Source organism: Balaenoptera borealis, assembly GCF_965194805.1.
Source record: "Balaenoptera borealis genome assembly, chromosome: 2".
NCBI lineage: Eukaryota > Metazoa > Chordata > Mammalia > Artiodactyla > Balaenopteridae > Balaenoptera > Balaenoptera borealis.
This window is the reverse complement of record NC_138867.1, coordinates 125,218,176-125,241,995: the sequence shown is the minus strand read 5'-3', so window position 1 is coordinate 125,241,995 and position 23,820 is coordinate 125,218,176. Positions and strand designations below refer to the sequence as shown.

At 41.3% G+C, this 23,820-nt stretch overlaps 1 protein-coding gene across 6 annotated transcripts in view; it reads left to right on the top strand.

Annotated features, from left to right (window-relative positions):
* The window catches only part of PPP2R2B (protein phosphatase 2 regulatory subunit Bbeta), a 686,949-nt gene that overhangs the window by 248,359 nt on the left and 414,770 nt on the right, over positions 1-23,820 (top strand). Inside the window, exon 1 of one of the 6 annotated variants that reach the window (XM_082382724.1) lies at positions 566-1,302. The exons of 4 other annotated variants lie outside the window; for them this stretch is intronic. In XM_082382724.1, coding sequence (XP_082238850.1) covers positions 1,229-1,302 — 74 coding nt within the window. In that variant the 5' untranslated portion in view covers positions 566-1,228. Of the gene's footprint in view, positions 1-565; positions 1,303-23,820 lie in introns of those variants that run through there. One more of the 6 variants, XM_082382727.1, reaches the window with a different exon arrangement.

Sequence of the window (23,820 nt, the reverse complement as noted above, 5' to 3'; positions counted from 1 at the left end):
ATCTATTTCTCTTTATCATATTCACTGGTGTCTTTGACAGAACTTATAAATCCCCAACTGGTGCCTTGTGCTTACCTTCCAGTGGTAAGGTTTCTGAAGTTATTACTATTTCCTGGGTCATAACCAAACCAATTCCCCAATCCAAATTGTTTATATTTGGCAATTGGTCCTTTCCTTTAATATTCTCATTCTCTCTCTCTCCCTCCCTCTCTCTCTCTCTCTCTCTCTCCCTCTCTCCCTCTCTCCCTCTCTCCCTCTCTCCCTCTCTCCCTCTCTCCCTCTCTCCCCTGCCCTCTCATTTGCGATCTCAGTGAGAGTTTTGGTAAAGTTGTATAATCCTTGCATCAACTTACTCGTTACATATTGTCATATGCCATCAGGGTGCACGGCTTGGTGAAGGGCCATTTCACTTGGGTTTAGCCTCTATTCTTGTGCCGTGGCTTTAAATTTGTACAGCAAATAACTCAGAACCAAGTTATTGCCTCGGTGTGAGTGCTGGCAGGAAAAAACAGCCGTAGTGGAGCACAGGATCTGTCTGTGTTAGCCCTCTGTCACCGACTACTCAACCCAGCTTTTGGCTTCACCTAAGTGATAAATGGTCCTATTGTTTGGGTTTCATATTAAAAAAAATAGAACTCAATCTAGATTAAGCAAGGACAGAGACCCATTTCATTGCACTGTACTTTAATATTCCTGAGACCCATGGCATTACGGGTGGCTCCTTTTAACAGCCATCTCTCTCCAGGGCGGAACACTATGCTGTCTTTGTTTCATCTGATCTTTCAGCTAAATAAGAGATGGTCACTTATCCTCACGACTCCCATATCCTGCTGGATTTCTATTGCTAAAAGAAACTGACCACACGGGAAAAGGGAGAGGTTTCAGGCAGGGCATTTCAGCGTGTGTTTACAGGCAAGACTGACTTACTCAGCAAATCCTGCTCGGAGGAGCTGCAGCCAATGAAGAGGCTATATCCCGGATTGCTTGGGGGCTTCTGAGTTTGAGCTGCATGCAGAAATGTAAGGCAGTGCTTCCTGGCGCTGATGGCAAAATGGGACCCATCTCCAGTTATTCCTTGGGCTCCCCAGCTTTGCAGCACTGGGAGAGAGCCTCCATAAACATGTGGGTGATGTAGCCAGCTTTAAAGGCCGAGAGAATCCTTATGGATTCAGGAGACTGGTTTTTTATTTAGATTTTTTTTCTTTTTCCTTTTTCTTTGGAAGATGAAATGCTTCTCTCGTTACCTGCCTTACATCTTCAGACCTCCGAATACCATCCTCTCTTCCAGCTGCCACACAGAAGGTACAGACCAGAGAGGGAGAGCATCTGGGTGGGTGGGAAAAAGTGGGCTGGTGTCTGACTTCCCACAGGCTCTGCTGATACTGCCTTCTGTAGCTACTAGATGACTGTCGTGCCCGGCAAAAGCTTGTATCTCACAGACTTAGATCTGCTTCTAAAATCAGTCTGTCTTCTACAAGGAAAGTATTTTCTGAAGAGCAGGATAATATTGCAAAGGTGATCTCAGAACTGATACAACTGAGTAGAAAATAATTTAGAAGTATTTTGCCAATTTCCCTTGTTCTCCTTCACATGCAAACAAGTAACTGGAACTAATGTTAAAGGGGAAAAAAAATTGCTGTAGATGCTGCCACATACATTTATCCAAGCTCTCCGTTTTGTCACTGTCCTTTTAATAACTTGGTGTATGCCCAAGAAAGCAATTAGCAAAATAGAGTGAGCTTATTACTGTATGACTGTGGAGCGTTGGTTGTCGGATTGATTTGCTCGGTCTGTACTTGGCATGCAGGACAGGAAGATCGCAGCTGAATTTCAGTGCTTGCTGGAAATGTGGTTTGTGGGGTCCTAAGTTGATACCTTAAGGCGAGGGTGAGCTGAGTCTTGTATGAACAGTTCCCCAGTTCCTGGTCCTTTAAGGCACCTCCTCTGCTGCCCTCTAACCTAGCATGATATGCACACATGAGGGGGGAGTTTCTGTGTGCATGTGTGTGTGCCTTGTAAACATTCTGGCAATTCCCTTATCAACTAAGCACAGCAGGTTTCAATGTTCCTAGTCTGACTAGCTGGCCGTGCATCTTCTATGTTTGATTTGCCTGTTTCTTTTGACCTGACACATGCTTGGAAAAGAGCAATTTCAAGAAAAGCCACTAGCTGGCTGTTTTTCAGCCTTAGGGGTTGTCCTACAAGCGGTCCTTGATGGGAGAGGGCTAAGGATGGTGAGGAACGGCAACTCCGCCTCAGGTCCAGACACACTCTTCCGGAACTGAGCTGGTGAACAGCCCGTTCTGAAAACCCACCCTCGTTTCTCATCCTCACAGGAGGAGCCTGGGACTGGGGGCTGTGTATATAAAATGAGAGAAGCATGTGTTATACCACAAGGTGCTTTTTAATCAGTACCCCCCAAGAAAAGGGAGTAGAAGTTTGTAATCACCCTTGAATTGAAACTGAGGATGGTATTTTCCATAGACATTGATATTTCATAGAGTTTTTAAAAATTGGATATTTTCTTTAAAATTTTATTCGTGGCTAAAGGAGATGGCCCATTGAGAAATCTTTCTTCCCTCATAGAGAGAAACTTAGCCAGTCCCTACATGTGTTGGGGAGAAATAATGAGTAACATGGATTGAAATCTCCAGAGGAACTTTCCAAATACAAAGACTTAAACTCATATAGGAAACTGCCTCAGTCGTTTCTGATTGGTCCCCTGTCCTCTCCTCCCAGCTAAAACTTTGAGAACCCAAACACTTGGTCCATTCAGTTGCTGTTTTGTATATGAATCAAAGTAAAGACCCTACCTAATACAGACAAAACACCACCAACACAAGAACTTTCTTGAACTGTGTTTTTAATCAAATTTAACTGATTTATTCCATCAAAATGGAAACCCCATTTTATTCATGTCAAAGCAAACAATCTCTGAATCACCAACTATCATCAGATTTAGGGTGGGGGGAGTGCGGAGACTTGTCTCTGAATTTGTTGTAAACCTATTGCAGACAATGGTCAAGGAAAATAGCATCTGGCAAACATTAAAATCAGGGATGAGACGCAGGGGCACAGTAGAAGAGGCAGGAGTTAAATACCAGGCAGTCAGGGCCAAGTCCCTTAATTGCTCTATGCCCAATTTCATCTCTAAAATAGAAATAAAAAGACCTACTCCCAGGACGTTAAGAATTAAATGCGATAATTAAAGTTCTTCATAAAGCTTGCTGCATGAAAGATGACATCATGTTTGAGTCCCACACACCATGCGCTTTCTTAGATATTCAAGTCTCTTTTATTTACTAGACTATCTTAAGCAACAAAGTGGTTTCCTCAAGCACATCACAGTGTCACTAGAAACTTGTTACACTTATTTAGAGTTTGAGGAGAAAAAGATGTCAGAATGAATCTGAGTTTGTGTTTTTATATTGTTAGCAATCATGTCACTCTGTAGTCTGTTCTGGAAAAGTTATGGCTGGGAACTTCCTATTTTATTTAATTGAAAAAGTCAAGAATGGATAACTTGTGCCTGTCCCTGTGAAAATCAAATAAATCCAAATGACCCAAATCCTCCCCTTAAGAGTAATTATAGAACAATTCTAAGAGCTTTAGCAATTCCTGGGCTGCTTCGGGGATGGAACCGTCCTACTGAGAAGACTAGCGTTGACTTTGTTTTCTCAACGCAGGAAGATCCTGGGCTTCGAATCCTATCTCTACCATGTGCTAACTGGGTGATGTTGTGTAGTTCCTTTACCTCTCTGAGCCTAAGTGTCCTCATTTGTAAAACATGCAAAGAAATATATTCAGAATGCCATACACAGGGTGATGGTGATGGTGATGATGGTGATGATGATGATGATGATAGCCAGACTGCACTTGTATTTACGACATCTAAGGCATTACCTAAGTGCATTATATACAGCAACACATTGTACATAGGGTAACCCAACAATATGTAGTCAACAAATATTAATTCCTTTTCTCCTCCCTCTCTCATTCTCAGCCCCCAAGCCTGTTTCTTCATCTATCACATAGAGAGTTGGTCCACCGTATGGCAGCCAAAATACTTGTTTGAAATACGATACCACCCCAGCCCCTCAAACACAGACACACTTGCATTTAAACTGTCAGTGGCTTCCCATGGCCTACCAGGCCCTGCATATTCTGACCCCTGCCTGACTTTCCTGAGTGACCCCAAACACTCCTTCTTGCCGGGTCTCAAGCCACAGGCCTCCTTGGGTTCCTCGATACTCTCCCTCTGACTACAGATTTTGAGGATGCATCTCTCTCTCCCCTGTGCCCCATTCTTTGTTAATTCTAGCCTTCAACTCTCAGCTGAAGCTGAGAAGCCATCCTCGACCCTCAGCTGATCTTAGCTCTTAAAGAACTGTGTATCTTTCCTTCAGAGCACCTATCCTAGTTTGCCATTATGAAGAGACTGATAACACTGTTTTGTTAGTATCTGTCTCCCTACTGGACTGAGAGCTTCATGAAAGCAAGACTCGTATGTAATTTTGCTCTCTGTTTTACCCCCATCACTAGAACAATACCAAGTACATAATAGGCACTCAATAAATTTTTATTGAATAAGAAGATGACAAATACCAAGGTTTTTGTATAAGCAAATCTTAAAAACATATGGAAAACATTCTGCAAAGCATTAACTCTTATGTGAACGCTAGTTGTTTTAAATATTGTGGGTTGGGGAGCTTTTGGTGACCATACGTGAGGGATCTGCTTTTATTACCATGCTCTACTTTAACCTGAAATAAGAAGAGACAGCCAGAAAAAAAGGACAACTAAATAATGCTGATGCACAAACAGCAGAAATAGGGTTTTAAGAAGACAACGACCGTATTCCCTTCTCTATGGACCTCATTAAGTGCGTACATAACTCCATCCCCCTGACAGGAAAGGATTCATCCAGCAAAATGGCTTCAGGACTAGAGGAACAAAATCTCAATCACAGTCAAAAAGAAACCATTCCAGACAGGACAGAGGGGATGGGGAGACCCATAGGAATGAGAGACCAGTGAGGTATGAGGAACCTTGCCCAATATTCTCCGATGGACCTAATTTGGCACCTGACATGGGAGGGCCTTTATTGGGGTTATCTTACAAATTAGTAGAGGCACTTTCTTTTCCTAAAGGGTAGTGTGCTTTGCCACATGCCATATCCTGTCCCTGAGTTGTCTGGTCATGGTTCCATGCTGTAAACCCTGTTCATCCTTTCAAACTCAGTTTCAGTCAAGTCTTTCTAGAAAGACTTCCTCAACAACTCCAAAGATGGAGGTGTCATTATGAGTCACGTAAACCACAGTAGCAGTGAGAAGAAGAAATGAGAGAGAAGCAGTAGTAGTACCACAAAGCCTGTGGATCACTGGCTATGTGCTGAAGGCACTGGCCCCTCACACAATCTCTTGCATCCGGCACCATTATCTCCATGTTATAGATGAGGAAACTGACACACACCACCTTGCCCAGAGCCACGGTTAGGAAAGTGGCAGAGCCAAGACTTAAGTCCAAACAGTCTAAATCAAAACTCAGTGCTCTTGCCCCTACGTCGCACATTTCCTTCTGAGGATCAGTGTGAGAACAGCCTTCAGGTTTACACTGAAACAGTCTACGTCCATGTCTGTCTCCTGGTGGCCCGGAGCAGCTTGGCCACGGGGATCCTACCCTCTTCATCTTAAGTCTCTGAAACCTGGTTTGTACAGAGCTTGACTGAGTAGACGCTCAAGAAATTCTTCTTAAATGAAGGACTGAACGGCAGAGTGAATGAACAAACTTACCTGTCTTCTTTCAACAATGCTCCTTTAAGAGGAGGAAACTTTTTTAAGCAAAATATCTTCCAGTGACACCCAAAAGTAGAGCTGCTGGAAGTCTCCACACACACACAGAGGAAAAAAATACACATTTTTCTAGCTCTTTACTTTTAGAAGTAAACCTTGCAGTGTTTTCCATTTGCTAGGCACAATTCCACTGTGTGTGTACATGGATAAAGGTACAGGTGCGTCTGCGTATTCCTCACAACAATCCTATGAGGTAGGTACTGTTACTGTCCTCGTGTGTTAAACATGAGGAAACCAGAACACAGAGAAGTTAGGTAACTTGTCCAAGGTCACACAGCTATTAAGTGCAAGGGCTAGGATTAGAATCCATGTAGTGCGGTTCCAAGGTACATGGCTAAGACAGGGTTTTGCTCTATTTTGTGCCTTTTTATGTATTTATGGAATTCTTATATTTCATGTTTTTGGCATTCTCTTCTCAGCCCCTTTCACGTATTTAGAACCAACCCACTTTGGGCCCACGTCCAAACGCACTTCTACCCGCACTGTTCCCTGACTACTCATTTTCTCATTGTTACAAATACACACCTACATTGAAAGTCTTTCCCAAATGCACATTATGATTCTCTGTAACAAAATTATATTACATCACCTGAAGGGGTAATTGTAAGGATTAAGTGAGGCAGAATCTTACATTGTTTGACACTGCTTTACATTTAAAATTTGCTTTCCATTTTTACATACAGTAGATGAACTGTCCCTGCTTTCATCTAAGGCCAGCCAGCCAGCCAGCCCTCCCCCTGTGAGCTGTATCCCACCCCTGACCCCTACTCAAGCCCCTCACTCCTGCCCTCGGCCCCTCTCCCTCTGCTATCACCAAGTCTTTCCTCTCCACAGGATCTTTTGTGGCGGTCCACAAACATACTGTAAATCATCTCACTTTAGGTAGTCATGTCCTGATCCTGTATTCCCCCTCCAGCTGCTGCCTCATTCCCCGCTCCCCTTTTCAGAAAAATGCCTTGAAAGGGTCCTCTATACACAGTCACCATGTCTTTTCCTCCAGTCTGCTCTTTCCATCCCTCCACCAAAATGGCTCTTGTGAGAGTCACCGGTGACCACCTCATTGATGAATCCAGTCATCCTTTGCCAGGTCTCCGCTACTACAGCTCTTAGCAGCATAGGCACAGATGATCACTGCTTCCTTCTTGAGAGGGTTTCTCGTCTTGGCCTCAAGGCCCATACTTTCTCTCTGTTTCCCTCTCCCCCACTGGCTAGTCCTTCTCAGACTCCCCTGCTTGTTCCTTATCATCTTCCCAACCTATAAATATTGGAGCCCAGGGCTCAGTCTTCTCCTTAATCTATGCTTGCTCCTAGGTGATCTCATGGTCTTAAGTATCATCTATTCAGTTTATATCTCTAGCTTCAACCTCTCCCTAAAATGCAGACTTGTACATCTAACTGCCTACCCAATATTTCCACTTGGACGTGCAACAGAGATTTCAAAACAGAGCTACTGATTTCCTCTCAAGAAAAACCTGTTGGTTCAGCATTTTTCTCCAGCTCAGTAAATGAGAACTTCGTTCTCCTAATTACTCAAGCCAAAAACCTTGGAGTTGTCTTTGATTTCCTTCGTCTCTCACATCCTTCTAATTCTACAATAAATCCTCTTGAGCTTTAATTTTTAACTCCTAAAAATTATCCAGAATCCAATCACATCTTATCACATCCATCACTCAGATGTTTCTTTATCAGAGGCCTTTCCTGGCCTTCCTATCTAAAAAGTCTCACCCCAGTGTTCATTGCAGCACTATTTACAATTGCCAAGCTATGGAAGCAGCCTCAGTGTCCATCAACAGATAAGTCGATAAAGAAGATGTGGTACTTATATACATAATTGAATACTACTCAGCCATAAAAAGGAGTGAAATATTGCTATCTGCAACAACATGAATGGACTTGGAGGGTATTATGCTAAGTGAAATAAGTCAGACAGAGAAAGACAAATACTGTATGATATCACGTATATGTGGAATCTAAAAAAATACAACAAACTAATGAACATAACAAAAAAGAAACAGACTCACAGATATGGAGAACAAACTAGTGGTTAACAGTGGGGAGAGAGAAGGGGAGAGGGGCAATAAAGGGGTAGGTACAAACTACTATGTATAGAATAAGCTACAAAAAAATATAAATAGAAAAATAATAAAAAATAAAATAATCTACAAGGATATACTGTACAATACAGGAATATAGCCAAATTTTATAATAACTATAAATGGAGTATAACCTTTAAAAATTGTGAATCACTATATTGTGCACCTGTAACATATTGTACATAAATTATACTTCAATAAAAAAGAAAAAAAGGTTACGATGTAGCCAGATGGATAAAAAAATCTCTCTCTCTCACACACACATATACACAAACACACACTCCCCAGTTACTTTTACCCTGCTTTATTTTTACTCCATAGCACTTACCTTGACCTGACATGTTATATATCCATTTACTTATTTGTCACCAGTCTTGTCATGCTATAGAATGTAAGCTACATGAAAGCAGAGGCATTCTCTGTTTTGTTCATTTCTATGTCTCCAGTGCTTAGAAGAGTTTCTAGCACATGGTAAGCATGGCATAGATGCTTATTGATTGAATGAATGGATGTGAATCAATCAACATTTATATGAAGTTTTAGTGATAACGTGGAAAGAGTGAGTTCTGAAACCAGATGAACCTGAGTTCCAATCTCAGAACTGATAATTACCAGCTGGGTGACCTTCAGTTACTTAACTGGTATATTTCCTTCTCTAATAATAACATGTCCAAGTATTATCATGAAGGTGAAAAAATAATGTTGGTAAACACCTAGCATGATGCCTGTGAATATTCAGGGAACTGGACTTAATGTTATTATTTTTTGCACCCCGCACTGCATTTCCACAGCTGTCACATATAGGCATTAAGGTTCCATGTGGATTGAATTTTTTACCTATCTACATAGCTAGCATTGTTTGTGGGTTTGTTATGTGCCAGACCCTACCTTAAATACTTTATAGTTCCTACCTCACATAAATCTCACAAAAACATAACAAGTACTGGTGCGTATTCTCACTTTACAGATGAGGGAAGAAGGCATCGAATTATATAGTAACTTACTCAAAACCACACAGCTAATATGTGGTAGATCAGGGTTTGCACCCAGACTGCCTGACCTCCAGCAGCCAGGCTCTTAGCTGCCCCATACCACTGCCCACAATATTCAGGCACTGTTCTCAGCACATGGAAACTGAAAAGATAGAAAAGATTCATCCCTATTTTAAGAAACTAAAGGAGAGAGAAAGGCATAGGCACACAACCCTAACAGTAGGTTTTAGCCCTGGCCGTGCATGAGAATCACCTGTGGCAAAGGCATGGGGCTGTCTCCGCCCCAGACTCTCTGGAATTTGGCCCAACGAATCCTGGTTTTTAAAGTTCCCCCAGGTGAATCTTAGGAGCAGTCAGAGGCCGGAAGCTGAGTCTGTGATAAACAGCAGCCATGACTGAGGAACATACTCAGAGCTCAAGGGAAGAGCCCTGGGAGAAAGAGGTTGATCAGTTGTGGATCCCTTTGAAATGACGGACTAAAATCCTGCCACTGAGAAGAGGTTGCTTTTGGTCAAGATGTCTGGCACATACGTGGCTGTCCTGGGAAGATTCAAGGTCAGTGTCATCCTCTTAAACATTCAGTGGACCTCTACTGTGCATTTGTCGGTTTCATGGTAGCTATGAGTTTGCTTCAAGATGTTTTATTCAAGTATTGGCTAAACCATCTACCTAGTATAGAGAAAGTTATTCAATCTGGGGGGGGCTTTAGTTTTGACATTTATAAAAAGGAGGATAAAAATGATGCACATACCAAAGAGTTGCTTTGGTGAGTAAGTGTGATAATTCATACAAAGTGAGTAGTGTGGTACCCGTGCAATTTAAGAGTTAGCTGTTGTTATTATTAATATGATTCATATTAGTGGAAGCGCGTGAAATCAACTCCTCCCTTGTGAGCTTTGATATGATGTGGTGACGGAAAAAATCCTGGGTCATTCGTCTGGACCAGGCTCTAGTTCTCTTCTGACATTGGTGTCTCTCGGGAAAATGGCTAATCCTGCTGTGCCTCAAACGGCAATATAATAAAACCTGGTGGTGCTGGTGTGAAATTAAATGAGAGGTGCTTTGTGAAGTAGGTCCCCCTCTTGAGTCTCCACATATAAAATCACCTCACGGGGAACAGTAACCCCGTTTTCAGGAGTTTCTAATAAAAATCCATAAGGAATTTGACAGTGGGTAAGAAATAGGAAGGACAGCAAATAATGTTTAAATAAAAGCCGACCGGGCTCTAGGCACTCTGCATGTATTATTATCACATGGAGATAATTATCACAACAATTCTGCCAGGAAAGAAGCCTGGCCAGGTGAAGATACTGATGGAGGACTGGTGAGATATTTAGTTGGAAAAGACTTTGGCTTTGGAATCTGATAAACCAGAGTTCCGAACATGACTTCAAGTTATTTATCCTCTGAGTGTCTGTTTTCTCAACTGTGAAATGGAAGTAAATAATGTTGCCTTTTCATGTTTATTGTAAGGATTAGACATCGAGCAGCGTGTACTTGGTAGCCACTTAATGGACAGTCCCTGTACTTGCTGTGACAGAATGTTTGTCCAGGTCTCACCAGTGGTAACACCAGGCTGGTCTGATTGCAAATGCTGGGTTCCTTCCATTTCATCATGCTCCCATCGAAAAAAGCTTCCTTTTTTCATTCTTTGATTCTTTCAACCTCTATCACCTTTTCTGGTGCTTGCCTGTAATGTACACTGGTCAGTGTTGTTCTGATTTGTGTTTCTGAATTCATTATTTGTCTTTGGTACTTGTGCCCCAAGGCATTTCGTTCATTTTGACTCAATTTTATAAATCTAATAGAGAAATCACTGGCGGTGAAATCATCACTGTTGTTAGAGTCTGGCCTGTTAGTTTTCTGAGTCATTGTTTCTTCACTGGCAGATTGAGCTGGGAGAAAAGATGGGCCAAGATGGCCAGGGCCTTTGTCTTCACAAGTGTCTGCAACAGCACAGTTAGTTGGGAAAGCAAATGGGAGACAAATAAATTCAAAGATGTGCCTGAAAGCCCTATCTGAATCCTATTGTTGATACGTGGGAATGTCACTTACCTGAAAATGTTAGGAGCAAATTCATTAGTCAGTGAACCTCCTTGCAAGCGACATCATTAATTTATTTTTTCATTTATTTATAAAATACAAACACTTAAAGAATATATCTGTTATATGTCAAATATTGGCTAGGCAATGGGTTCACTGGGGGTAAAAATAAATGTGGTTCATGCCCTGATGGAAGACAAATAAACTAATCAAATGAATATAAACTGTGGCAAATGCTGCAATGGAGAGGACCTGGAACTAGGGCAAGGTCTAACAGGGGTTTGTAATGCACAGGAAGACCAGGACACTTTCCCTGAAGAAGTGTCACTTGAACTGAGATCTGAAGGATGAGTAAAATTTAACTCGGCAGAATAAGAGAGAGGATCTTCCCTGCAAAGGGGAGAGCATGTTTTCAAGGTCTTGTCACCAGAGGGGCATGGTCAATGTGAGGTCCTGAAGGAAGACCAGTGTGGCTGGAGCTCAGAGACCAAGAAGGAGTTTGGAGGAGACTGAGGCTATGAGTGCTGTGACCCTGCATGTTCTGTGGTGTGAATGACGGAGTTTGGTCCTGAGCCAAAGACCAACTGGAAGTTATGGAAGGGTATGAACTTGGGGAAAGAAGCCTGGCCATATTTGTAGCATGGGAAGACTGTTCTGACAGCTGTGAGAATAGATTAGAGAGGCTAAGAGGGGGTGGACATATTTTAAGGAGTTGGCCACTCAAAACAGAGATACATGGTTGCTTTGCTTGAAGCAGCCCTTATTGTTGCAGTGCGGTAGACTTGTAGGTGGTTCTGTGTACGCCCCAAATTCCTCAAGTTGCATGTGTGTCTTATTAAAACAGTCTTATGAACACGGAAACCTGGCCATTGGCTTGACATCCAGACAAAGAAATTGTTATTCTAAATGAGCAATGTCACGAACACACCAGGCTGTGTTTTGAAGAAGCAGTAAACATTCCAGGCATTGAAAAATAGAGTGCGTTTCCTCTTCCAGACACAGCACTTGCAAAGCACGATATTTAGAAGGAAGAGAAAGGCTGTCTTAGGACAAAACCACTAAGAATGTTTTCATATCATGTTATTTAACAAAATAGCTGCTATAGCCAAGCCTCTGGAGGGAACAGTACATATGCTCAGCTGCGTATATTTATATGTAAACAGCAAGGTGGCCCTCTCAGGGGACTGTTGGCCAAAAGTCAGTCTTAGGAGCAAAGGTTAGGAAGCCACGTCCTAACTTAATTATAAATTCATTCTTTCATGGTCCTCTAACCCAGATGATAGAATGTCTAAGCTTGTGGTGGGAACCCCAAATGTAGCATCCTGCAGGAGCCAAGTAGGTACCATTAACCAAAAAGGCATGATATTGGCTATCATGGAGTGTATCACTGTGTGTTCCAGCCCTGCCTAAAGGCAACACAATTTAGTTACAGACCACCTGTTTTCATCCCATTGGAAAGAATCATAGAATTTCCGTTTGCGAGAAGACCTCTGATTCAGGGACATTCTCAGGGTCCATGAACTGCCTCACAGCTATGTTCCTGATAACATAGCTACGAAAAGCTTGCTTCCTGCCAAAGCTGCCCATTTAACTTCAGGATAGTGCTGACCATGCCTCCATCTTTAAGTTGAGCTGAAATCTATTTCTCAGAACCATCAAGACAATTCTCCATGTGCGCGAGGATGGTTTAAATGCCGTGTACAGGCTTAAGATTGCCGTTCCCTCTTACTGTGATGTTCTTCGCCCAACCCCGCTGTTCTCTTCCTCACTTCTTTTAAGGCTTTGCACAAATGTCATCCTTCAGATAGGCCTTCCTGCCTACCATGTCTGAAAGGACACGCCTCCCTGCACTCAACCTTGGTTTTACTTCGTAGATTTGCTCACTGCTTCACGTGTTAGATGTTTGCGTTTGTTTATCGTCGTTTCCTCTCACTAGACCATAAGCTCTATGAGAGCAGGTACTTTGAGCCTTTGCTCCCCACTGGACCTGGCACATAGGTGATGATAAATGGTGGTGGGAAACAAATGACGAATCATCGCAGTTGGCAACAAGAACAGGCAAGTGGAGTGACCCGTGAGATTTTGGCCTCCCTTCTGCTAACACAGTGGTTCCCAAATGCTAGCATACATAAGATTAACTAGAGTGCTTAGTTTAAAATGCAGATCTGGGGGCTCACACACTCTCTGCTGAAATTCTGAATCAGTAGAGCCAGAGAGTGGAGCCCAAGAACCCCCATTTTTAAGCCGCACTCCAACACCTGTTGAGGAAGAAACCTCAAGTGCAGTATTTCAAGAAACACTGTCCTAGGATAACAGAGTATAGACGACATAGGCAACACCACTGAATGTCACATGGTTTCCTTCCTCCCTCCATATCTAGCCCAAGATGCGGGAACTCTAGGTTTAGCCTCAGGGAGGGATGCTGCTCAAGAGAAGGGGGTTAGGTGCCCTGCTTGTAAACACCCTGATTCTAAATCTCAGTTGGAGATTGCATGACTGCAGACCTGCCAACGATGGGTCTTAGAGGGGAACTCGGAAGCAAAGGGTCAACATTCATTTCCGCCACTGCCTGAGCACAGAGCCGTTTTCCGAATGGCTGCTGCAGCCTGTGAGTGGGGCAGGGCACCACCTGGGTCCTGGCAATTTGTGTCAAACCAGATGGATCGCTAGAGCTGGAAGAGACAGGGCAGCCGCGTTCAGAGCCCTGCCCTCCACCTGGCAGAGAGATGAAGTGAACCATCCAAAAGCACACAGCTAGTTCGTGTCCGAGCTGGGACTGACACCCCGCCTGTGGCTTCACTGCAGCGTTTTGGCCTCAGTACCCCCTTTGAAAGTGGTTTGACAGTTCCTAACAATCCTGTGGATATGTTAGAATGACAGGCTGATCTGAGTAGAGACTCTATATGGAAGTCCACGGAAAAAGCCCTCCAGGATACCCTGGAAAGAGTTTCCTTCCTTTCACACAGCAGACTTGTGTCTTGATAAGCCCTCAGGAGAGAGCCAGATCTGAGGTACTTTTCAGTGGCTGAGCGAGGTATGTATAATGAATGGGGCTATTACTTTATAGTTTTTAAAAGGAAGCTAATTTTTCTTTGAAATTGGCCCTATTTACACACAGAATCAGCTGGAAAGACTATTATCTGGTATTAAGCTTTCAAGAATACTCTCGTAAGTGCTATCTTCCCCCCATTGGGTACCTAATAAGGTTGCTCAGGACCAGGGTATGTAACATGTGTTTCTCCATACTGTGCCTCTTCAGTGCCACTAAGTGATGGGCTGAACTTGACTGTGTAGAGCTCAGGGCTGGGACTATGGAGCAGTCAGATATTGCCTGAACCAATTCTCTTCCAGTGTCTCCTACTCCCATCTCAGACGTGCCACTGTGCCAACTTGCATTTTCCTCTTCCCCGTCTCACTGACCCAAGTGAAGTTGGCTGTACATGCTGGGAACTGCCTCCTCCAAATTCACTTCATTTGTACTCATTTCCAGTCTTCTGTTTAGAAATTGTATTTTTGGCTCCCATTCAGATAAAGTCAAACTGAGATGATAAATGGAAACGATCCTCTGTGTGAAGCAGTGGCCAAGGCTTTAGTTACAATTTTCTATTGATCCTCAGACATGCTCTGGGCATCGTACAAAATTATTTTTTTGATACAGCACAGACCTCAGTGAATTGATTAAAGTTTGAGGCTCCCAGGGATACCCAACCTTCATTTTATAGAACCACTTCCCCAGCAAGACCCAGTTTTACAATGTGAAAGAAGAAAGGCATCTTCCACTCTATATATTTTAGCTCCTTAATAGAAATATAGATCAATGGAACAGGATAGAAAGCTCAGAGATAAACCCACGCACATATGGTCACCTTATCTTTGGTAGAGGAGGCAAGAATATACAATGGAGAACAGACAGCCTCTTCAATAAGTGGTGCTGGGAAAACTGGACAGCTACATGTAAAAGAATGAAATTAAACACTCCCTAACACCGTATACAAAAATAAACTCAAAATGGATTAAAGACCTAAATGTAAGGCCAGACACTATAAAACTCTTAGAGGAAAATATAGGCAGAACACTCTTTGACATAAATCACAGCAAGATCCTTTATGATCCACCTCCTAGAGAAATGGAAATAAAAACAAAAATAAACAAATGGGACCTAATGAAACTGAAAAGCTTTTGCACAGCAAAGGAAACCATAAACAAGATGAAAAGAAAACCCTCAGAATGGGAGAAAATATTTGCAAATGAAGCAACTGACAGAGGATTAATCTCCAAAATATACAAGCAGCTCATGTAGCTCAATATAAAAAAAAAAACCCGATCCAAAAATGGACAGAAGACCTAAATAGACATTTCTCCAAAGAAGATATACAGATTGCCAAGAAACACACGAAAAGATGCTCAACATCACTAATCATTAGAGAAATGCAAATCAAAACTACAATGAGGTATCACCTCACACCGGTCAGAATGGCCGTAATGAAAAAATCTACAAACAATAAATGCTGGAGAGGGTGTGGAGAAAAGGGAACCCTCTTGCCTGTTGGGAGTGTAAGTCGATACAGCCACTATGGAAAACATTATGGAGGTTCCTTAAAAAACTAAAAATAGAACTACCATATGACTCAGCAATCCCAGTACTGGGCATATACCCTGAGAAAACCATAATTCAAAAAGAGTCATGTACCACAATGTTCATTGCAGCTGTATTTACAATAGCCAAGATATGGAAGCAACCTAAGTGTCCATCAACAGATGAATGGATAAAGAAGATATGGCACGTATATACAATGGAATATTACTCATCCATAAAAAGAAAGGAAACTGAGTTATTTGTAGTGAGGTAGGTGGACCTAGAGTCTGTCATACAGCGTGAAGTAAGTCAGAAAGAAAAACAAATACTGTATGCTAACACATATATATGGACTCTAAAAAAAAAAAAAGGTTCTGATGAACCTAGGCGCAGGACAGGAATAAAGACGCAGACATGGAGAATGGACTTATGGACTCGGGGGAGGGGGAAGGATAAGCTGGGACGAAGTGAGAGAATGGCATGGACATATATACCCTACCAAATGTAAAACCGATAGCTAGTGGGAAGCAGCCGCATAGCACAGGGAAATCAGCTCGGTGCTTTGTGACGACCTAGAGGGGTGGGATAGGGAGGGTGGGAGGGAGATACAAGAGGGAGGGAATATGGGGATATATGTATACGTATAGCTGATTCACTTTGTTATACTGCAGAAACTAACACAACATTTAAAGTAATTATACTCCAATAAAGATGTTTAAAAATTAAAATTAAAAAAATAAAGAAAAAAACTGGGCTGCCAAAGCTTCTAACTTAACAGGGTAAATAACTGAAATAAGGTAGGTTCCGGGCAGCTGGAACAGTGTCTGGGACTTAGCAGGGACTCAATAAACATTAGCTCCATCATGGTCTTCCACCTGCCTTTCTCCACAGATGCAACTGAATGTTGGCTCATTTATTGGTCCATTTATTCAATATTTCTTGTGCACCTACAACATGTTTATCATGTGTTTATCATGGTTCTAGACACTGAGTATCTAGGGGTATAAAGATAGGTGGATCCTTGCTCTCATGGCCTTCAGTTCTGGCGGGGGAGATAGGTGATAAACCATTAAAGGCATCAGATCCCAAATAAGATGGGAACCAAAACAAAACAAGACCAAAATAAGGAGATTCAGATAACATTTAAATGATGACCTTGCATATTACCTAACTATGGAAATATCCTCCAAATTGGTGTGCTGGCAAAATAAGCTTCCTGTCTGGTCTCCTTGGCAGCCCTCAGAACATTCGCAGCTCATTTGGGTGCTTATTGGCCAGTATTTCTCAGGCCTCTGGTGCAGATCTCTACTTTTCCATCTGGTGCTCTAATTCTGCACAGAATGGTGGGCAGACACTGCCGGTAGCATGATCTTCTGTAGAAGGAAAGCCCTCTGGGAGGTGAGGCTGCAGAACCCAGGGAGAGCATGAATTCATTCACATGTTTTTAAAGCCTCTGTGAGGGAGCAGGCAGGGTTCAAGCTCCAGAGAAATTTCAGGAAGGAAACAAAGCAGCTTCTGCCCCTGACCTCGTGGTGCTTGCATTCTGGTTAGGGAAACAGGTAACCACACATAGACATCAGTAACCAGGAACATTCAAATAGTGATCAGGGCTGGGAAGAAAACAAAAATAGGATCAGTGGCATAGTGATTGACTCAGGAATGGTGTCCTGATAGGAATAGAGTGGACAGAGAGAAATACGTTTGAGCTGAGGCTTGACTGAGAAGAAAGAACCAGCCGTGCAAAGGGCCCAGGGAAGAACATTCCAGGCAGAGGGACCTACAAGTGCAAAGACCTAGAGGCTGAAATAAATTGTGGGTCTTGGTGGAATATTGTATCCTTTTGTGGTAGACTTGGTAGCTTTGTTTAAAAATAATCCTCTCAAATATTTAAGTCTTATAATTCACTATACTTTTCAAAGAAACAGTGTATACTAGTAGTTTAAAAATTTTGGATTCTAGAGACAGTGTGCTTAACTCTACAGGGGAATGAGTTAATGATATAGCCTTGGAGTCAGACCGCCTGGTTCCAACTGGACTTTTCCATCCACTAGCTGAGTGACTGCTGGCAGCTTACTTAATATTTCTGTGCCTTGTTTGCCATCAAAGGGGGATAAGAATAGTGCCTGTTGCATGGGAATCTTTTGGTAATAAATTAAGGTAATGGACATACAGTGCTTACCAGCACCGGGCAAGTGCTCAAAGCATGTTGGCTATGGTAATCCCTCCATCATTTCCTCTAGAAGTGCACTTTCTTGATCACTTTTGCCATTCTTTTCACCCCACCAGTCACTCATTGAATAGATTTCTGAACAATCAAGTGGAAAATAATTTCCCGACATCTGAAAGACTTGGGCACCATTGAAACCTTTGAATAGTTTCCAGTGTAACTTAATAGAGGTGGGACTCATGAAATCCCCATTAAGTTGATTCTAGGCCCTGGATGATGCTTTCCTCAGGGGAGATGGTTGGGACTACACTATATCAACAGTGTTCATCCATCGTTCTTTTTCTCCTTTCCTTGCTTTTTCATGGCATTTATTACCACCAGTCATATTATCCCTGTATTTATTATGATGCTTAACCTACAAGAAGGGAACCTCCAAGAGAACAAAGACTTGTTTGCATTGTTCAGTGTACCATCCCCAGTTCCCCTAACAGTGTTCCAACAGGAGAGCTCAGTAACAGCTTGTTGATTGACTTGATATCTACATTACCCCCCCTCCAAAAAATAATACCAGGGAGTGGGTTGCTAATGGGTCAAAAGGCCTTGCTTCTAAAAACATCCCATGTATTTAATGCAATCAGAGTTGCCAGCTTCTCGGTGACCCAGGAGAGCAATGATTCACTGAGAAGATCTGACCCAATAAATACAAAATATTACATTCATTTATTATTCATTTATTCTTTCAACAAATACTCAATAGGTCCTGACTTCATGCCAGGATATTGGTGTACAGTGGTGAATAAAACAGACCTGGTCCCTGCCCTCAGGAGATTAGAGTCTTGTAATTAATCATACTAATTATTATAAAAAACGTCTCATCACCAGCTTCGGCAATATCATCTTTTCATATGAATCTGAAGATTAGAACCTAAAGAAGAAAATAAAACCTTCTGGCAATGTGCCAGTGAGTGGGCAGTCAGGAAATGCTATTCCTGGCCTGACTCATCTCGCCTCATACTGCTCCTAGGGGACTGGTGATTTGCAGTGCTGTTCTCCAGATGGCACACGTGTACATCTCCCCATGGCACACAACTGTTCCTCTCTCACCCTACACACACATGCACACACACACCACCCAATATAAAACTCTTATCCGCACCAAAAACCCATCCTGAGGAACTAGGAATGAAATCCTAAGTGGCACAGGAGCATAAGAATTTGCCAGTCTCAATACCTCTTTACAGCACGTAATATCACACCCTCGATTTGCCAGCTGCTTGTTTGTAAGACAAACTAGATTGTGTTGAGGAGAACTTTCTTTTAGAAACGAGGCAAAGACAACTACTGCATAAGGATATTTCAGAGTGTTTGTTGGCAGAGAATCTGAGTCCATATATATAATCTCCCAGAGTCAAGGGTATGTTCCCATCCTACTTACTTTTTTGTCCACAAGTTAATCGCTTGGAGCTCAGTTTCCCTTAGATTGTGATGTCAGGAGTCACTCTGTCTTGAGCCTTGGCTGCTTTTTTTTTTTCTTTTTATTGAAGTATAGTTTGACTCACAATGTCATGTTAGTTTTGGGTGTACAGCACAGTGATTTAGTTCATATATATATATATATATATATATATATATATATATATATATATATATATATGTATGTATATATTTTTTCTTTTTCAGATTCTTTTCCCTTATAGGTTGTTGCAAAATATTGAGTATAGTTCCCTGTGCTATACAATAGATCCTTGTTGGTTATCTATTTTATATACAGTAGTGTGTATATGTTAAGCCCAACCTTCCTCTCATCTGCTCTTAACACCATGGTGTCACATAAGTGAGCCTATTTAGCCTCATTCATAGACCATTGGTCCCACGGCTCCTTTTGTTGTGACTTAATTGTTTCATGCATACATGTATATTTTTTCCCCAAAAAACTGTAGGCTTCTTGGAGAGTTGTATGTTGGCATGTTTCGACTCAAGTTAGACTACCTGGGTTCACCTGATGCTACTGCATATTAACCTCTCTGACATATAGTTTGCTCATCTATAAAGCTGGACTTATAATAATACCTTCCTCAAAGGGTTGATATGAAATTAAATGAGCTAATTCACAGAAAGTGTTTAGTAAAACTCCTGACACATTTAAATTGCCTAATAATATTTGTTGATGATCTCTTTAATATTTTGCACCCACCATTGGCTGATCTAGACACAAAGTAAGCCATCACTAAATCAGTACTGATTCAAAAAACAGCCTTCCTAATGATATGATTGTGTGACTGTATTTAATGGATTTTACATCAAGGTTGATTATCCATGTACTAAAAAAAAACATATTTTATACCCCAAGATATTAATATAGAAAAATAAAATTCTAAGAAAGTTTGTAGAACAGAAGCAACAGTTTTTGAAGACACTTTACAAAGTGCTTCAGCACGATTCTATCTTCATGATACCAAATAACCAGATAGAAAATTAAAATTTTAGCCAATTTTCTTGACATCTAAACTCCTTTTCCATCAGTTTTCACCAAGACGTTTGAGGTTGCATAAAGACAGGCTCTGGGTCCGTGTGGTCTTCTATCTTCCTAAAATTTTCCTTAACTATTTGTCTCTCCTCCTAGTCTCTTCTACTTCAAACTGTACACCACTTCTTGGCGGTATGTAAATGAGTTTCTACTTCACACGTAATTTTGTTTTTTGGATAACAGGATGAATTGGTCAAGCTAAGCCCCGAGATTAATTGCCCAAGTAAAGTCAGCCTTTCTGATTTTCTTGAACTCAAAACCTTGAGAATCCACTAATCAGAGAGTTGTTCTAATAGGAAAGGAAGATACTCACAGTCAGTGATCTGACTTTGATTTGTCCTTCCTTCTGGATGATGCTAAATTAGCTGAGTTCAGAGTTTGCTATCAAGGTTTTCTCTGGTCATCAAGATATGAATTTCTTTCTCTCTCTCCCTCCCTCCCTCCTCCCCTCCCCCCCCCCCCCCGTTCTACCATCACTGATAACGGGAAGGATTGTTTGGTGTGTGTGGGGGAGAGTAACAGTGATCCCAAATTCCTCCTTATCCTACCTGGTTCCTTGGTTCCTGAGGTTCACTTGAGGAATTAAAATGGAATCTTGGTTGGTTTTGTGGCCTTGAAAAACTAATTGAAATATCCCAAACTTCAGATTTATAAAGTATGGATTATATAATAGGATCTAAAGCAGAGGGTTGGTGTAATAAATGAGAGAATCGAGCATGTTGTCTGGCACCAATAAGAAACTAATATATGGTAAATCATTTTAATTAAAAGAAGCTGGTAATAGTTCTGTAAGGAGAGAGTATAGGCAAGGGGAAAAATTATGGATTTTAAACTTACTCTATTTCTTTTTTAAGTAAAGAAAGAATAAATAAGGACTCATCCCAAATAAATGACATTTAGAGCAGCAAAGGTATGAGAGATTGAGACTTTCTCCCTTCATTTCATTCGTTCACTTATGTATTCCACAAATGAGTAATGAGCATCTATTGTGTGTCACATATTGTTTTAGATGCTGGGGAGATGGTAGGGAATAAGACAGTCAAAAAAAAAATGTCAGTAAGTAAGATAACTTCAGTTGGCTATAAGAACAATGAAGAAAATAATACAGGACAATATGATAATGAAAAATTAAGTGGCCATAAATGGGATGGTCAGGGAAGCTCCAGACTCAAAGGCTGTGAGATCATCAGCCATACAAAAACCAGGGAAGAGGACCCTCCAGACAGAGGGAATAGTAAGTAAAAGGGACCTCAGGCAGCAACGAGCTTGCTATGTTAACATAAAAGGGAGCAGGGCAATATGGCCAGAGCTTAGTTAGCAAGGGAGAGAGTTGGGGGCCCACAGTCATAAAAAAAAAAGGCAGGGGCCAGATCACGTATGGCCTCAAAGGCTATGATGAGGAGCTTGGTTTTATTTTAAGTATAATAGGAAACCTTGGGTGGTTTAAAACAGGACAGGGACATAATATCCTATCTTTTTCTAAATATCATGTTGGCTGCTGTGTGGAGAATACAGGGAGGCTATCAGAACTGATGGGAAAGAGGGGAAGGAGGCTTGGATTAGGAGGAAGCAGAGGTAATGGAGAGCAAAGAATGGATTTGGGGTAAATTATTTTGGACAAGGAAGTGTGGGATCAATAGAGGGATATGAGTGACATCCCCATAATGAAAGCTGACTTGCTATGTAGGCTTACATATAACAAAGAATGAGAATGAGATTTCAAACCACCCACATCCCTCCCAACTCCACTCTGGCCAAATGTCATCTCAGGAAAAGGAGGCATGGTCTTCTCACATTCATTCCACAAATAGTCACTCAGTTTCTTTTACTATGGTCTGGAACAAGTTATGGGTACTGGTCAAACAGCAGCAAGCAAAACATACACACCTCTGTTCTAATGGAAGTTATATTCTAATGGGAGGAAATAGAGTATAAATTGTAAGTAAATAGAATGAAATATCAGACACCTACAGTCACTGTTGATAAAAATAAGAGCAGAATGATGTGTTAGTAATTGCTGGGTTGCTATATAAGAATAGTTGTTAGGGAGAGCCTGTGTAAACAGTTCCCTTTGAATGAAGCAAGTTAACTTTGAGTTATGTATTAAACATCTATCAGGGGACATCAAATAGGTCATTAGATGTCTGTGTCTGGAATATTAGGAAGAGAACAGAGTTAGAAGTAGAGGTGGTATTTAAAGCCATGAGCCTCGGTTATCATTAAGAGAAAAAGTAAACACTGAGAATAGAAGGAAGCCCAAGACCAAGCTCTGGGAATTCTCCAATATTTATAGGTTGTACACATGAATGAGCAAAGGAGATTGGAGCATCCAGACTTAAAGGTAAAATCAGGGGACTGTGGCATTAGAAGCATATATGCTGAACCCTCTACCCCATCTTCCTCCACTAGCCTATCATCCTCAGGGAATTTCAGATAATGATGACTTCTTTAACATATATAATGGGATTTGGGTAGGGCCCACCACTGAGACCCTGCTTCTCATTAATGTACGGTGGTACCCTCTCAATCAGAATTCATCTGGCCCAAGTGTAGATGAGTAATTGCTTTGCTGTTGGTGGAAAGACAAGGCCTTGCATTGTGGAAACTCTGACATCAATCTGATCTTCCTTCTTTTGAGCCAGCAGGCATCTGAACAGTTATGCTCTCCAAGGCTGGCAGAGAGGTATCTGATATACAAACAATAGTTAATTACTCCAACCAGGCAACATAATGGGCTTTTTTCTAGGGGAACACAAACAACAAGAGAAAGCTTCTAGGGACAGTACAGCTCTATAGAATCTAGCCAATGTCACACTTCTTGAAAGAGCAAGCAGATGTTACAAGGATAACCAGGAAGATAGTTTGGTGGAGTTTGAGGGGTAGCAGGGAGAAGGAAGGTAAATTCTGGGGCCATGTCATAACAATAGATGAAAATCTTGAGCTAAGAAAGTTAAAAAATCAATAACTGAAATTAAGAACTCAATCAATGGATTTAAGAGCTGCTATACTGGAGCAGTAGAGAAGATTACTGACCAGGAAAGCAGGTCAATAAAATATATCCAGACTGAAACAATAAAGTAAAAAAGTAGGAGAAATAAGAAAAAGCCTAAAAGTTACACAGGACATAATAAGTCTAGCATTTGTAACAAAAGTTCAAGAAGGAGATGAAAGACAGATAATCAGCAAAATCAATATTTGAGAAGACTCTGGTTGAACTTTTTCTAAAATTGATGAAAGTCATTGGGCTACAATTAAAGAAGTGGTATTAATGCCACTCAAGATAAGTAAAATCATAGATCTATCATAATATTACTGCTAAAAATTAAAAACAAAATCTTGAAAACAGAGACAAAAATCATATGACCATTAAGGGAAGAGCAATTGTACAGCTGAGTTTTCTACAGAAATTATGGAATTCAGAAGACAGTGGCATGACAGTTTCAAAAATACTGAAAGAAAATACTGTCACTCTAGAATTCTATATCCTCTAAAAATATCCTCCAAATATAAAGACAAAATAAAGATACTTTCAAGTAAATAAAATCTGGGATGATTTATTACAAGCAGACA